The sequence below is a fragment of the Patagioenas fasciata genome, chromosome Z (assembly GCF_037038585.1).
Source record: "Patagioenas fasciata isolate bPatFas1 chromosome Z, bPatFas1.hap1, whole genome shotgun sequence".
Classification (NCBI taxonomy): Eukaryota; Metazoa; Chordata; class Aves; order Columbiformes; family Columbidae; genus Patagioenas; species Patagioenas fasciata.
In genome coordinates this window covers 20267373-20283600 of record NC_092560.1, presented here as the reverse complement: position 1 = coordinate 20283600, position 16228 = coordinate 20267373, and the positions used below count along the sequence as shown (strand labels likewise).

General features: G+C 40.0%; 1 protein-coding gene across 7 annotated transcripts in view; it reads right to left on the bottom strand.

Moving 5' to 3' along the window:
• Positions 1-5802: 5802 nt before the first annotated feature.
• PSIP1 (PC4 and SRSF1 interacting protein 1) overlaps positions 5803-16228 on the bottom strand; it is a 31775-nt gene continuing 21349 nt past the window's right edge. For all 7 annotated transcript variants that reach the window (XM_065860834.2, XM_065860831.2, XM_065860835.2 and 4 more), the window contains 5 exons: positions 15476-15546; positions 9550-9651; positions 8839-9058; positions 7946-8057; positions 5803-6558 (listed from right to left, as the gene is read on the bottom strand). In XM_065860834.2, coding sequence (XP_065716906.1) covers positions 6495-6558; positions 7946-8057; positions 8839-9058; positions 9550-9651; positions 15476-15546 — 569 coding nt within the window. In that variant the 3' untranslated portion in view covers positions 5803-6494. The remainder of the gene's footprint in view (positions 6559-7945; positions 8058-8838; positions 9059-9549; positions 9652-15475; positions 15547-16228) is intronic.

Below are 16228 nucleotides of genomic sequence, written 5' to 3'. Positions count from 1 at the left end.
CTTGCAGGTGTTCAGTGTAGTTTGTAGTTGCCTTTGTTAAATATGAGCAGAACTTTACAGCCTAAGGTGTTAGCAAATCCAGTTTAGTAGGTAGCATGAAGCAGAGAGTGTATTAAAAATCATACAACCTTTTACTTCTAAATGATTCATTATATTTAGTGTGCATTTACTTAAGCTAAATGATTAATATTAAACTTAAATTGGGCTCATCCACTGACCTGTGAGTAGTAAAACCATTGCCATACAGCCAGCTTATTTAGCAGAGAGAGCTCAAAGTCGGCTCACCCAGGCTGTCATAGGATAAAGTGGTTGACTCATAGTCAAATTGCATACAGTGGGACAGGTCCACACAAGACTCCCTGCATCCACAAATTGTTGGTGTCCAGTTGTCATTCTGCTTCCTTGTGGGTCTCCTAGAAGCAGCTTTTAGTCTGGCTACAGTTCAGGCCTTTCCCTCCTCTGGAGCCTTGGCCAAACTGCTGCTGGTTTGGCTGGGGGAGGATCAAGTGCATCCACCAGATTAGGAAACACAGTAGTGCTAACTGCTTTTCTTTTGAAAGCTGCAGCAGGTTCTCAAAAAAAGCCTTGTTCTGGTTGGTGTAAAAGACAGCTGACTGATAACCTGCACGTGGAAATGTATTCAACAAATTCAATTCTATGCAGGTCCTGTGGTGGCTGCTGATTCTCCAAATGCAGGATTCCATGTATCATTCATGTTTCTAACTGCTTTCTGGTGGTGTATTAGGTCATGTGAATATAAATATATAAACCTCTGTTTTTTTTAGGACAAAAAGAGGTGATTTTTTTTTTTGTCTTTTAAGGCAGCCAGGTGTTGGCCTGTGTATTTTGAAAATACAGTAGTGAACCAAGCACTTGTAACAGCAGGTGGTGGTAGTTCTCTTATCCTTCAGGCATCTGCTGAAGAGAGAGTGTCCTGCCTACCACAGCTGTCACCAGGTGAACCGCCAGGGCTGTGGTGCAGTTACAGCTGCTTTGGAGATCCCCTGCAACACAACTCTACCTGCAGCTTCACTGTTTGCCTCCTAAGTTGCTGCTCTTTATCTTTCAGCTGCCTCCTGGTGGTGTACAGGTTTCCCAGTCCTCGTCAGTATCAGAAATGAAATCATGTAGACAGCTGGCATCTTTTCTAAAGATACTGTTTGCTTGTTTTATGGCTTTTTATGCTGAATTTTAAGGTGGCAATCAATAGGCTTTGTGTGTGTGTGTTTTGATTTGGTTTTGTCAGGGGGTTTTTTTATGTTGCTTGGGCTTTGGGGTGGTTGTGGTGGTGGTGTTAGTTTTTTGCCTCCTTATTAGCAGTGCTTGAATTAGTGCCTTGAATTAGTTTCACCCAACTTTTATCTTATTACCTGTAAAAAGCTATGGTCAAATATATTTCAAAATTGGTGTCCCTGCAGGTTAAGAAATTTTGCTAGGGCTGGTGCCATGCACTGAGGCTGAGAAAAGCTGCCCAAGATGCGGGTGTGGGAGTTGAGTGCATCCTGTGCTTAACTATCGCAAAGTGCAAGCTGGACCTGATCTTGCACGTGTTCAGTGTACTTCGTAAGTTGCCTTTGGCAAATATGAGCAGAGAGGTCCTATTAGAAGCTGCTATTTGTGTCTTCTGGTCACATCTCATACTGCATGATTCAATTTAGATGACAAATGAAACAAAAAGATTACACAAAATCGTAGTTTTTAAAGATACTTTAACTTCCTAGGACGTGTCACAAGCTGACTGGGTCTGATCTTGATTTAATGCTTCTTTCTGGATGAATGCTCTGAGTGAAATCCAGCATTGCACCCGGCTGCCTGTTGGTAGTTAAATTTCTGTGACACCAGCTGGATATTTTTGTTTTGGCTACTTGCTAAATGCTGTTAGTGTGTTAGTGATCTCAACTTCCAAATAGGTTTATTACTTTGTGAGGAAAAATGAGAAAATTTTTTTAACAATCCCTTGTCTGTATGTTCAGTATTTATGTTTGGTGGTGTTTTTCTTCTTTTTTTCTTTCTTTTTTTCCTTAAAGCAAGACAATCAGGATTTTTTTTTCCTTCTAAGTCCCTTGTCGTAATAGACTGGTTATAAGGGTATGGAACGTGGAGCTGATTTGAGTTATATTTAAATGAAAATTCCAGGGCCTTGCCTGCTGACATGTGAAGGCTTGTGTCTGTACTTACTAGGGGAGCAAAAAGGCTGGAGTATTTAAAACAGTAGTTGAATAAAAAAAACATTAACCTGAATCTGTGGCTGGCTTTTTGCATCGATCTTGCTTTAACACTTAGTGATTTGGCAGTATGAACCTTTGTAATTTACTTCAGACTTCCAAAAGGTCCTGGAGATTCTCTCCCTGATGAAAGTGTTTGCCTTGCTGGCAAGACAGCGCTACAGTACACTGTTTATTGTGTTGAGGCAGAGGCATTTCTGGTTTTACTGTTGGTGTGAAATTCCCAAGCAAAATGTTGTTCCGGTAGACAGTGTCACTTTGCACTGCTAGCTGGGCACTTAACAACATTATCACAACAGCCCCCTGTGCATTGGAATTGTGAGCAACTCAACAGGGCTGCACAGTGTTTTAAACTGTAGTACTAAAATCGACTCCTGGAAGTAAGGATGCTACTCTCAAAGCTAACTCTGCTTTAAATGTTGTGCATTAACTGTGATTTGTTTCTTTTCTGCAAAAAGAATCAGCCTTATTTCTTGGGAGACTTGAGAAATTTGACTGTCCAGTTGGTTCTCAGCTCTCAGAAATGGTATCTTTCAAGAGACACAGCTCACGGATACTTGTGCATCTTGGCAGGTGACACGACGATTTCTGCAGTCACCGAGATACTGTGAATTCAGGTTCCTTCTGGTTTGTAAATGGACAGTATATTCAGGCAGTAAAATCCCAAGCAGCTGAATGGATAGACCATGATATGAGTGACTTTGAGCATACCATCAGGAGCTCCAGCCCAGCATCCTTCTCCATTAACCCTTTGAAGTGGTGGCTTGGTTGACCTATTATCTCTGCAACAATTGTGAAAGTCAGCTCATCAGCACTTGTGTGGAAACGAGGTGGAGTGGGGATACTCGTGGAATACACACTTTCTCTTTTTTTTGGTAAAAGGGGTTTTGATACGAAGGAATGGTCAAAATCAGGAAGCGCTTATGTGAGAATTCACATTTAAGATTCCGAGTTAACATCTTTACAGAAACACTTTTTGAGGATGAACATAGAAGTTGATTTGGTTTCCTAAAGCAATAGGATACATCTCAGAACTAGCTATATGTAGATACACAAATCCCGGTGCACACTACCTACCTGTGCTGGGAAGCTGAATGAGAACGCTACTGTCTGATGTTCTAGCTGTGTGGCCATGTTAATCTCTCCCCTCAACAGCAGCCCGTCGTGAAACTGTAGAGATTGCCAAAACTCAGCATCTGTGGAGGCCAAACATCACGACCGTCTGCCCAGGACAATTTCAGTCCAGGAGCTGCCATGGCTGTTGGTCTTCTAGGTTTAAATTGAGATGCTGTTTTCAAGATCTGAAAGCTATTCAGTTCTGGTATGTAAACACCTTCCCTTTCATTACACAAATACATATTCATTATGCACATGAAAAAATTTACAAGCAATTTTAGCTTTTAGTTTTATAACTACTTGCATATTTTTACCTTTCTGTGAGAGGAGATTGCTGTATTCAAAATCTTAAATATATTGCTGTGAACTAAAACTTCTTCCCATGATGAGTTTTAAATTTCAGTAATCACCTAAGTGGATTCTGCTTTGTAAATACAGGCTTCAATATTTAATAATTAACCTTTCCAAGTGCCTGAAGCTTGATACTTCCATTTCCCAAGGCAGACTGTGTGTTCCTACAAAGCGCTATGGTAGATGGATGCTTTGCATTTTGTGCAAAAGGTAATTTAAGACCGTGCTTCTTTGAGCAGCAACATGGAGCTGTGAAGAGAGAACAGAGGGTTTCAGGCTCCTTGCAACTTCAGGCAGGAAGACCAAGTGGAAATAGTACCATTTTGTAAATATGCACCAATTGTGGTTTTGTTAAGGTTGATACAAATGCATGTGCTTCTATCCATTGACGTAAATTATAGCAGAGTAATACGGAATGGTAAAAATAACCTTGTATCTGTAAAAGTACTCAATATAGTGAAGAAGCCTATAGAAAGCATGCAGTGTATTCTAGTAAGAAGTCTGCTGTACAAATGCAGCAAAACAGGCTCCATAAATTCAGCTGCTGGTGAACAGTGCTGTTGAAATAAATATTCCTTTGTTGGCTTTTCCACGTTACCAAACCTATAATCCTGCCTCATTTTAACATTACAGCTTGTTTACGGATTATTGAGACTAAAAATAAATCTAATGGGTTCTGGTGAGGGACAGCTGCAGTGGCAGTTAACATTATGTAGGTGTGTCACTGTGTAACCAGACAGTTAAAAGCTGGTCAAACTACTTCAAACAGGTGTTAGCAGCAGCCTCTATGCACTGACTACACGTTGCACACATGGTCTCTGAAGGAGGCCATCAAGGGAAACAACCATTCACTGTGATGGATTCTGGCAAAGTTACATTATAAAACTACAAACTACTGGAAACTAGCAGAGATTACTAAATAGCAGTTTTGAACATCATAAACTTTAATAGTGCTTGAGCAATAGACATCAGGTATGAGAGCTCTGATTTCAGGTTTTTTGTGGTTTTGGTGCCTCTGGTCACTAGTGGGGACTGTTGTTACTTAAACCATGGAAGTAAGAGAAGGGAAGGTTAGGACTATGATCCTCAAGCTATTATGAAGTTTACTATTGTAGTCCGTTAAGAAGGAAAAAAATTTTTAAAAAAGGCAGCAAAAAGACAGGGCTAAGGAAAAATGTTTTCATCCCTTCAGAATCAGGAGACTGAGAATAAGGAGTTACTTCACAGTAGTGCATTATTTCAGTGGAAAAAAACATTAGTCAAGATAAATCTGTCACTTTCAGATTCTGCAAAACAAGGAAGTTTGAAAGCAGTGTTGAAGTTACTGAACCTTCACCTGGTCCTGAGCTATTGAGTGCTGAAGTTGCTTTTTCTTGTTTCTGGCTATCTAGCTGCTTAGTGCTACTCTAAGAGCAGAACTGCAAACAAAAGTAAAGATCATACCAAGTTGTTGAACTTAAAATGGGGAAAAAGCTGCATGCTTTGTTTTGAGCAGAAAACCCTTTTCTCCATACTAGCCAGGAGAAGAACAACAAACCCAGGTGTGCTGACTGAAGAAGCCATGGCAGCAATTTACAAGGCATGTAAACAAGAAATAATTTGACTTTCCAGTATTTGATACCTGCTCATGCTGCAATACTGAAACTCTTCCTTTTTGAATAGTGTGAGCTAAAGCTTAAAATCCTGGCCTCCACTAGGCTATGACCATGTTGGCCCATTGGTGCCTTGAAGGTGATGGAGTACAAGGTGTTACATAAACCTGGAACACTTGTCACCTCCCCTGATGTCTTCCTAACAAGATTCTTAGGATCACTGAACTCTTAATTTCTCACCTGGCTGGCCTCCATCAAATATCACCTTCCACTCACACACAAGTTGTTCCTAGTTCTGATGTTAGGCAAAAGGTGTGTTTCAAGAATTTTCAGGAGCTTATATCCATTTAATGCCTTTAGGATTTCTTCTTAAAATACTTTACCAGTGTTTCTGTTAAAATTCAAGTTAGAAACCCTCAAATTAATGCCACGATAATAAAAATTAAACAGTACTAAAACTAGACACTTGTTTTTTCTTATGAATGTTTTAGTCTATACAAGTTAAGAACCAGTCTCTCTTTATCAGTTTAAATTCTTTAATTTCAGAAATCGTTCAAGACAGTGTTTTCCAACCAGAGTGCACCAACAGGTTTAGTGAAAACACCAGATTTCTTTCTAGTATACTTATTATACCAAAAGCATAAAGTCACATTGCAGTAAATTGGCACAATAAGTTTTGCAAGAAGAGAACTAAACTTGTTTTTAAAAAAGTAAGTATACTCATACATTAACATTAATGGCTATAAAAATGCTGCTTTCAACTCCTACAAAACACAGTGAAAAGACATCCCCACAAGAGTTGAAAGACTATGCACAAACAGAGGTCAGTGTCATAGGAAGAGAGTAGGTTTTATACAAATGAAGCAATTAGGCAGTTAAAAGTATTTACACTTTTCCCTGCTATGAGCTAGACAAACATACAGTAGTCAGATAAAAATATACTACAACTCTAAATCCTGTAACATGTAAGCTTTTATCTTCTAACTGGAAATTTCGTATTTTGAAATGTGTTACCTGTTAATACTGGACAAAACTATTGGCAAAAGTGTTTAAATACTTTAAACCAAGATTCAAAGGGCTTTTATTCCACAAAATTTAACTTCAAAATACTATGCTTATAAAATTATTTTAAACTTTCTGCAGTCTATAGATTTCAAATGCAAAACTTAATCTTCTTCAATTTGTATTTAGAAAAAAGACTCCAGTGGTGTCATTTGCTTTCAAAGGCAGAATCTTTCACTGGCTTTTCAAGTTCTCTCTCTTCACCAGATGTCCTGGAAACAAAATAAAGCAACATTAATGACTGATAAAAATGTGGAGAGCAAAACTTATTGCAGGTAAATCTGTGCAGTCTAGACTAAGCGATGCTGTAGATGAAGTCTGGAGAATGGAAGAAGGTAGTGATGCCAGCTGCTCCCAAACAGAAAGCTAAGCTGATGGCATTTAACATCACATGAATGTTTGTGACCAGCTGTGAACTGCACTCATCCAGAAGTGGTTTGTGTTCTACGCAGGTGGTCCTCCCTAGTCTTCTGCCAAGTATGTGTCGGCTCCAGTGGAAAAGCAGTCTGGCTTAACAGACCTTACCAACTGTAACTTCTCTTAGTAGCTATGAATAATCCACTACGTGTCCTGGTCACTAAGATAACCCCAGGAAGCAGTATATATTTTTAACAAATGAAAACAAAAATATGTTCTTAAGTGTCAATCACTTCAGAAGTATTAAGTTACAAAACTCTGTCTTCCAAAATTTAACTGCATCTTCAGAAAGGTATGGACATGTCTTATCTCTAATTATCGACTTGAAAGACAGCCAAACAAACACCAGGCAACTCCAGTTCCTCCTGGTCTGCATGAAGACAGCAATGAAAGGAAAACTTGCTTCAACATACTGCCTAAAGTATGTTTGCCCAAATAGAATCCTGAGCACACAGTGCAAAAGTGCATGGAGAAAACAACATGGTACTTTAACAAAACAATTCAGCTCAAGGATAATTCTAGGCCTTTTCCTCATAGTTTACTAAATTCTATTAACTATTTCTCATACAACAGATTCACTCCTGCTTGTTCTTGTTTACAAACCAGCATTTTTCAGTGAGGCTAAGGTTTAAATAATTATCTCCTGACAAATTCAAGAATTCTTATGGCTTCTTGTTTAGAAAAGGTAAATGCATTGACCTCTATAATGTGTTTGGAGATCTGAAATTTCACAGGTCTGAGTTCTAGCCTGCAGTTTCCCTGTATTTGGGCAATTGCACAACTACACCATAAACCACTAATATAAGTGGCTTGATTACTGGTTAGAATACATGATTTCACAAAAAAATGAGATAAATCCCATTAGTTTCTGTAAGACTTGGTTCAGACTTCCTTTGTTTCCAACTTAATAGCATCGAGTAGTCTTAAATGTAGGAGAAAGCTTATACTCTGCCCTGTCTCACCACATGCTGACTTTCTCCTAACAGGCCATCCCATAATTCTTTTAGTCTCCACCATTGCAGTGAGTGAAGATTTGCATGCTATCACAATTCCCTAAAGTTGAGAGAAAACTCTGTAAAGAAAACAGTACCTCAACATGGTTAAGTAATTTCATTCTACAGCTGTTTTATTTACATCATTTTGCTAGAGCAGATAATTTGTTCAGTAAGGTTATTAACTCACTTTTTCTTACTGCCAGCTTCATGCTTATCTTTCTTTTCCTCAGTGTTCTCTCCGTTTTGTTGTGACTGGTTCGTGTCTTGAGCTTCAGATCCCCCATTCAGAACCTTTGAACCTTTAAAATGAAAGGGCAGGGAAAGAAAACGGTACTGCAGGCAGCAAAACTGTGTTATAAAAAGCCCTAGGTAATTTTTTACCTTCATAAACACTGTAAATGTTTTCCCCCTCACCTTGATACATAGCAGCTGAAACAATAAAAAACCAGTAACTGATATGGCTTCAACTTCTGAAAATTCCATGCAATGAGCCTCATCCCATAATTTTAATAATGGGAAATGGAAAGTGTATGTATTGAATGAGATTTCAAATTCTTGTGTTTCCTAGGCTACAGAGAATAGGACTAATGCTTAGATATATTCTGAGAAGTGGGAAAATATACTTTTCACCACGCTAACCCAGTCAGTCAGTTTTGGGGGATCTCTGATAATTTAACTAGAGAAGGTACTAGTTCCATAGATGGGTTTTTACTCTCAACTCTAACAGATATGTACATAATCAAAATATGAAAAACAGTATATACAGCGTAAAATGTTTAGTTATATATGTAATATATATATTGTCAAGCAGGAAAACAAAGCACTATGTAGAAGCTGTACTTGGTGAAGTCAAAGCAGGAATATTTAACCTCTTTAAAACTTCTGTGACAAATACATGTTTTGCTCTGGTTTCACAAGACAGTGAATTTTGGGTTAGTTGCTGAGGAATGTCACATTAAGTCAGAATTGACAGTCCATTTTCTTTTAAGTTACAGGTTTACCAAAAAAATCCCTCTATAAACCTACTGTGCAATAGAAGAAAAAAACACCAAAACCACAAACAAGACCACTATGTCTTACCTGTTTGGTCCTTTTCCTTTTCCAGTTTTTTGTTTGCTCCTTTCTTCCACTGTTCTTTGGTTTTGTTGGCTTCCTCATGCTGCTTCTGCTCAGCAAGTGATTTATTTAGTACTTGGGAAAGAACAGAATCTCCTTCCCCAACCAGAAACATGGTCTTGAATTTGTTGTATAGCATTGTAGATTTCTCCATGATAACTTGGCTAACTTTGAATTTCCGTATCTGAAATCAAAGTAATAAAGCAATGAGCTCCATTTAAGTATTTAAATATGTATGTGATTTCATCACATGCTAGATGAAATTCTTATTTTAACCTGAAATGAGATCATAGACTTTTACACTCTCTGAAGTATCACAGAATCACAGAACACCTCAAAAGATCATCTAATCCAACCCTTTGTGGGAAAGGGACGCTGTATGAGATTATTGAGCACCCTGTCCTATCGCATCTTGAAAACAGTGCTGGAATACCGTGATGAGGTTCCCCCTGAGACTTCTTCAAGAAGAAAAGACCTAACCCCTTCCGTCTTGCCTTACAGGGAAGGCTCTCCAGCCCTGTGATCATCTTCATGGCTCTCCTTTGGACCTTCTCCAGTCTGTCCACATCTCTCTCCAATTGCGGGGAGACAGAATTGGACACAGTACTCCAGTAGTAAATAATGCTGATATCCATTTGGAAAACACACAGGTTACTTTACCATTGCAGATCTCACCTTCTTTAGAGTCAGAATCATCTCTGTATGTTTCTGAGCTTGTTGCATTGTGACTTGAAGGGATGCAAGCTCATCAAGAGCCTCAATACACCTGTTCACATCCTGTATATAAACAAGAAATTAGTTTGAAGACTTAACTTACACTTTAGTAATCCTTACTTAGCCAGACCAAATTAATTTCCATGCCCAGCAACACCTTCCTACAATATCCTTAATTTGTTCTGAAATTAAGTGCACATTCAATTTCTACAGTGAAACTTGCAAACACTACTATCAGTAATCAGCCTTTCAGCTATTTCCATAACAAAAGGCAAATGCTACCTGAAAAACTTATTTAAAAAAAGTAATAGTATCCTTTCAAAATACAAACTCAAGCTTTATAGTGCTTCCACAATTCTAGTACTTCCATGCTTGAAGCTGTTATCCATAGTCAGCCTTTTCCATACAGTATTTCTCCCAGGTGACTTGCTACTGAGAAGGCAGCAAAGCATTTTAAGTGGACTGCAGATAATATACAGAACTGTATCTTTGTAGATTTTTCAGTTAAAAGTTTGATCAATGACATACTGTGCAGGAGACACAGTAGTAGTGATGTGAGCTTCTCATCCATTTCTAAGAACTACTGTACTAAAGTCTTCTTCTCATAATACTTAGATCTCAGTTTCCTTATCTTCTGGTACTCTTGTTTATTTTACTTCCTATTTAGAACTAAAAAGATTCATCTACAGCACAGGTAATAATATTCTGCAACTTGTATAAAGTTGTAGCTCCTATTCTCAAGGGAAATTAGTATTAAAAAAACTCTAAAGAAACACATCAGGACTATGCACAGCAGAATTCCTGTTATCATATTTACTTGATAAACTAAGTGTTTTTGCTGTAGCTCTACAATCAATGTTCTTCCCAGTATTGAAAGATTTTTGCTCCATTACACGTCTGAATCAGAGATTTGGTGAGGTTTTCGGATTTTTTTTTTATTTCTACTCATTATTTTAGGGCAATTTACTATCTGGCTCTGGGCAGTTATTTATGTAAGCCAAACCTTTAAGCTGTGAAGTAAAAGCTTATTTAAGGTGAATTTTTTTTTTTTTTTGAGAAAAAGTATTGGCACAGACTTATATAATTTAAGAACAGGCTGCACTGGTAATGAACGTTTTATAGTTAACACTGTGGTGGATCAGTCTGGGCCAGGAGCCAGATGCCCACTCAGACACTCACCTCTCCCTCTTAACAGTGCATGGGAAGAAGACAAGAGGAGAAAGCTCATCGGTTGAGCTGAAGACAGGAAGATTGCTTACCAGTTACTGTTGTGGGCAAAATAGACTCAATACTTAGGGAAAATTAATTTATTACCAATTAAAATACATCTGTATAATGAGAAACAAAGACAAACATCAAATCAATCCTTTCCATCCCCCCTTTCCCATGCTCAACTTCACTCCAGACTCCCCAGCCCACCCCAAGCAGTGCAGCAGGGGCAGACAGTCAGTACATCACAGTTCCTCTCTGCAGTCCCTTCCCTCTCCCATTTTCCTCTGCTCCATCTGGGGCTCTCCCCACAGGCTGCAGCCCTTCAGGGAAATCTCCTGCATGGGTTCTCCACAGGCCACAGCATGAACACCTGCTCCCTCATGGTCTCTTCCACAGGTTGCAGGGAAATACCTGCTCCAGCAACAGGGAGCACCTCCTTCCTCCCTTCTTCTACAACCTGTGTTCCTTCTGCTATTTCTCACTTTTTACTCCCCTCCTCTCTCTGCTCCATGTGTTTTGTACCACCGTTTTGTTTGAGAGGCTGTACTAAAAGTCCACTGGAGCCAACTGGAACATACTGTATCCAGCATGGGACAGGACCCTGCCCCCAGTACCAGAACCTTGCCTTCGACACCCAACACAACACTGAGTTCCTGGGCTGAAGCAGCTTGCTGCTTCTCATGCTACAGTACTTCTTCACTGACACTCATATTTTCTCATTGTACAAATAGCACTCACAAAATGAAGATACTAAATCAAAGGCTGAATCCTTCTCAGCATCATCAGTGCAATGGTACTTTGAAAATATCACAATCAGTTAGGGAAAGTCCTCAACCTGATGTCACACCTCTCCTTGGCCAATTAACAGTCGTAGCAAGAATTTTCTTGTCTTCACCAGTACATAAAGGCAGAGATGGAATAAAGCCTTTTACTTGCTTTTTCAGTTGTGTAAACGGAAATGGACTTTAAGATTTGCATCCCTTCCGGGACTTCAAAGAAGAGACTGCTAAAAGTATTTCTGGTCTGGTCTCATGATCTGATGATTCAGAGGAAAGGAAAAAAAAAACAAACCAACACAAACCACCAAAACACCACACCAAAACACAAACCACCACCAACCCTCACTTCTGCCCCCCAAAAAAACAAAGCCACAAATAACCTTGAATTCAGAAAACCTGGTGGTAATGTTCTAAAGCACCCAAAGGCACAGAAATTAGAAAAGGCTTAAAAAAAGAAAAGATAAAGCTTGAGTCCTTCCCTATCTGCTTTTACTGCCCAACTGTAACAGTGGATTCCAAGGTTCAAGAATTTAGATGAACATATGTGAGTGCCGGATGACCCTCACAGCTTTTTGTTATGTTTGAGCAGTATTTCCTGTATTAACATTAGTGTTCATTGCCTCTTGTCCTTTCACTGAGTCTGGCTTTGTCATCTTTCTACACTGTATTCAGGGATCTACACACATCCCCCTCTTGGTCTTCTCTGGGCTACCTAAACCTTTCCTCATACAACAGATGCTCCAAGCCCTTAACTCATCCTTGTGGCACTTTGTTTGGCTCTCTCCAGTATGTCCATGTCTCTATTGTACTGGGGAGCTCAAAATAGGATACGGTGTCTCAACAGCATGAAGAAGGCAGCCATCACATCCTTCCATGTTTTGGTAATTCTTTTTCTAATGCAGGCCAGGATGCACAAGAGCACATTGCTGGCTCATGGTAAACTTTTGTGTCCACCAGCATCCCCAGGCCACTTTATGACAAGCTGCTGTCCAGCTAGTCAGTGTCCAGCCTGTGCTGGTACAGGGGGTTATTCTCCCCCAGGGACAGAACTTGAACATTTACTGAAATTGGTGAAGTTCTTGTTGGCCTATTTCTCTAGCCTGTCCAAATCCCTCTGGGTAGCAGCACACAAAACAGAGATCCAATGGGTGTTTTCTGCAAACTTGTTATGGATGTGGACTGCCCCATCATTCATGAAGATGTTTTAACAGTATTCACTACCAGTGACTGGCCTTTAGCTGGACTCACTGCCACTGATCAGTCTTTTGTGCCCTGCAGTTCAGCCTGTTTTCAGTACACCTACTTACTTAGTCCAGACTTCATCAGATAGTCTATGAGGCTGCTATGACAGACAGTGTTAAAAGCTTTTTAAAACTAAATATAAAATATAAACAACATACACTGCTCTACCTCATCCACCAAGCCAGTCACCTCACAGAAGCATGATTTCCTCTTCATTAACCCATGCAAACAACTCCCAGAGACCTTACTGTCCTTCATATTATTGGAAACAATTTTGAGGAGAATTTCCTCCATCATTTTCCAAGGGAACAATGCAGGCTGACTGGCCTGCAGTTTCCCAGATCCTCCTTCTGTAAGATTAGGGCAACATCTGCTTTCTTCCAGCCCCTGGGAATCTCCCCCTAATTACCGTTACTTTTCACAAAATGAAGAAAGAGTGGATGCACAATGACATCACCCAGCTCGCTTAGCACTATTCAGCTTATTCCACATAATTTGTTTAAATGCCCCCTTATGTGATCCTTGTCCACTGAGCACCAAGTCTTTCCTCTTCTGGACTTTCCACTGGTCTCAGGGACCTAGACTTTCCTAAAGGAATTGTACAAGCAAACTGAGGTCATGAAAGCATTGAGTACCTTGGCCTTCTCCTTGTCCTTTTTCACTAGATCCCCATTCAAGCAGCAGGCCCACATTTTCCCAGTCTTCCTGTTGCTGGTGAGGTATTTAAAAAAGCTTCCTTGTCTTTAATTTCTCTCCCCAGATTAAAATGCAGGTGAGTTTTGGTTTTCTTAAGCGCATCCCTCCATGCTTGGACAGTGTCTGCATACTCCTCCCAGGTCACCTGTCCCTGCTTTCCCTTCCTATATGCTTCCTTTGTTTTTGTGTCTTGACTATAGCCAGAAGCTCCTTGTTTATCCGTGCAGCCCTCCTGCCATGTTTGGTTATCTTTCTGCTTGTCAAGATGGATCTAAAAGTGAGCCAAGTCTTCTGGTTCCTTCTCTCCAGCATGGTCTCTCAAGGGATTCTTCCAAGCAGATCCCTGTAGAGGCTAAAGTCTGATCTCCTGAGCCCAGGACTGCAATCCTTTTTGCCCTGCTCCCTTGTTCAAGGACTGTGTACTCCACCATCTCAGTCACTGCAGCCAAGGCTGCTCCTGACCTTCATATCCCTAACCAGATCTTCCCTGTTCGTAAGAATCAGGTCTGACAGGTCATCTTCCCTTTTCAGCTCCTTGATCACCTGCATTAGGAAGTTGTGACACTCCAGAAGCTTTCCTGGATTGCTGTATCATCTCCACATTGGCTCTTCAGCAGATATCAGGACAATGCAAGCCTCCAGTGCAGACCAGAGCCACTGAACCAGGGGTGTCTTCCAGTTACCGTAAGATGACTTCATTTTCTGCTTCTGCCTGATCAGGTGATCTGCAGCAGACATCCTCAGGATGTCACCTATATTGGTCTGCACACTAATCCTGACCCACAAGACCTCAGTTGGCTTATCATCTGTCCCAATGCAGAACTCCACACATTCCCACTGGTCTCTCACACAAAGAGTTATCCTGCATCATGTCTTCCCAACACCTATCTTTCCTAAAAATCCCATATGCATACATGGTAAGGCTCCAGTCCCATGAACTATCCCACCAAATCTCTGTGCTTCCAATGAAATCACAGACCTACAACTGCAGACAGATGTTCAGTTCCTTTGGTTTGTTCCCCATACTGTATGCATTAGCATGCAACCACTTCAAAGAGGTACCCAGTTGTGCTGACTTTCCAGAAAGATGATGAGAGCTTTCCTTGTAACACCATGCTGCCAGCACTTCCTCATTTCTGTGCATAAGCTCATGGTGATGCCACTTCCACCTTGTTGTGTTGATTATAAGGCCAATTCTGCTTTCATCACCCTGCATCATTTAATTGCCACCCTGCTCCACCACTTCCTCACTTTGCCCTCTGCTACTGTTCCAAGTTTAAAGCTCTTTAACAACACCGGGCAGCCTCTTGGCAGCAATACTTTTGCCCCATTTAGGTGGGTGGATCCTGCCACCTCCTAGCAGCCCTACCCACTCCTTCACAAGTCCCTTCCTCGTCCCCATCACGCTCAGAGTTGTACAGTCATGCTTAATCCTTCACAGGTCTTCTCTTACTGTATCATTGGTGCCCAACTTAGAAAACCAGCAGCAGTTAATAAACAGTCAAGGTCAGACAAGCCTCAGCCCACTGTCAGTAGCGTTCCAAATCTGAGCCACCAACAAGCAGCAGACTTCCCTCAACAATAAGTGGGGTCAGCAGATAGGGGGCTGTAGCGGTTCCATCCCTGGCAGCACAGAGTCTGCCACTACTACACTCATTTTGTCTTTCTGGTGCTTCTGCATGGCTCAGGCTGAGCTGGCACAGATGCTCAGAATTTTGTTTGAATGTTTCTGGTAAATGATTTATTATTTTTAATATTATTTAGTATTTTTAAACAAAACCAATTTTATTTGCTGACATTGATCTTCTAATGTCTAATGTAACCTCATTTAAGCAAAAGTTATCTTTTAAACTGAAAAAACTCCATTCACTCTTGGAATATTAATTAAAAATGAAACATGCATTCAAAGTATTTCCTACTGAAATTATACACATAAACCAGTCTAAAAATATACTTACAAGATTATCAATTTTTAGGGAGTTCTTAATTTCTGCATGTATCCTTTGAAGCCTAGAATCCATTGATGTTTCTGAATACGAAAAAAATACTATGCATGAATATTTGATAATCACATCAGGTTTGTTTTTGTAGAAACCTTTCTACAAATCCAATCTTCACACAGAATGCAGAAAAATACAAGCAGGTGCTCTACATCAGATAACTATACAGGCAAACATATAAATACACCACAGGGCTTACTCTCAGAAATGAAGTACACAGCTTTTTAAAACTGGACACTTATTAGCAACCTACACAGTTTTCTCCTTAGGAGTTACAACCTCAAAATAATTTTCTATTTCAATATGCAGCTGTCACCCTTTACTTGTGGGCCAGGTTAAAAGGAAGTTTCATTAATAACAAGAGTTACAAAACTGGAAAACCTTTAATGAGAGGACACCTGGATGTTTTCAGTAAATTAGACAAAATTCATGTTACAGTCCAAATCCATCCTACCATAACGTTCTCAATGCACATACTCCAAACCCCATGTGTAAGACAAATGAATGTGTCTGTCTTTAATTCACCTGCTCGATGCCTGTTTGGATTTTTTTTCCACACGAAAGTGGTATGTACTCTGAAAAATACTGCCAGCAAACAGCTTCCTTCAAGTCAATCCATCTTGGATGGGTTTGGATACTTCTTTTCCAACCCTCTTGCCAATAATAGTTTGGTTGGAGTCCATCCCACTGGATCTGTAGTATACTACAAGT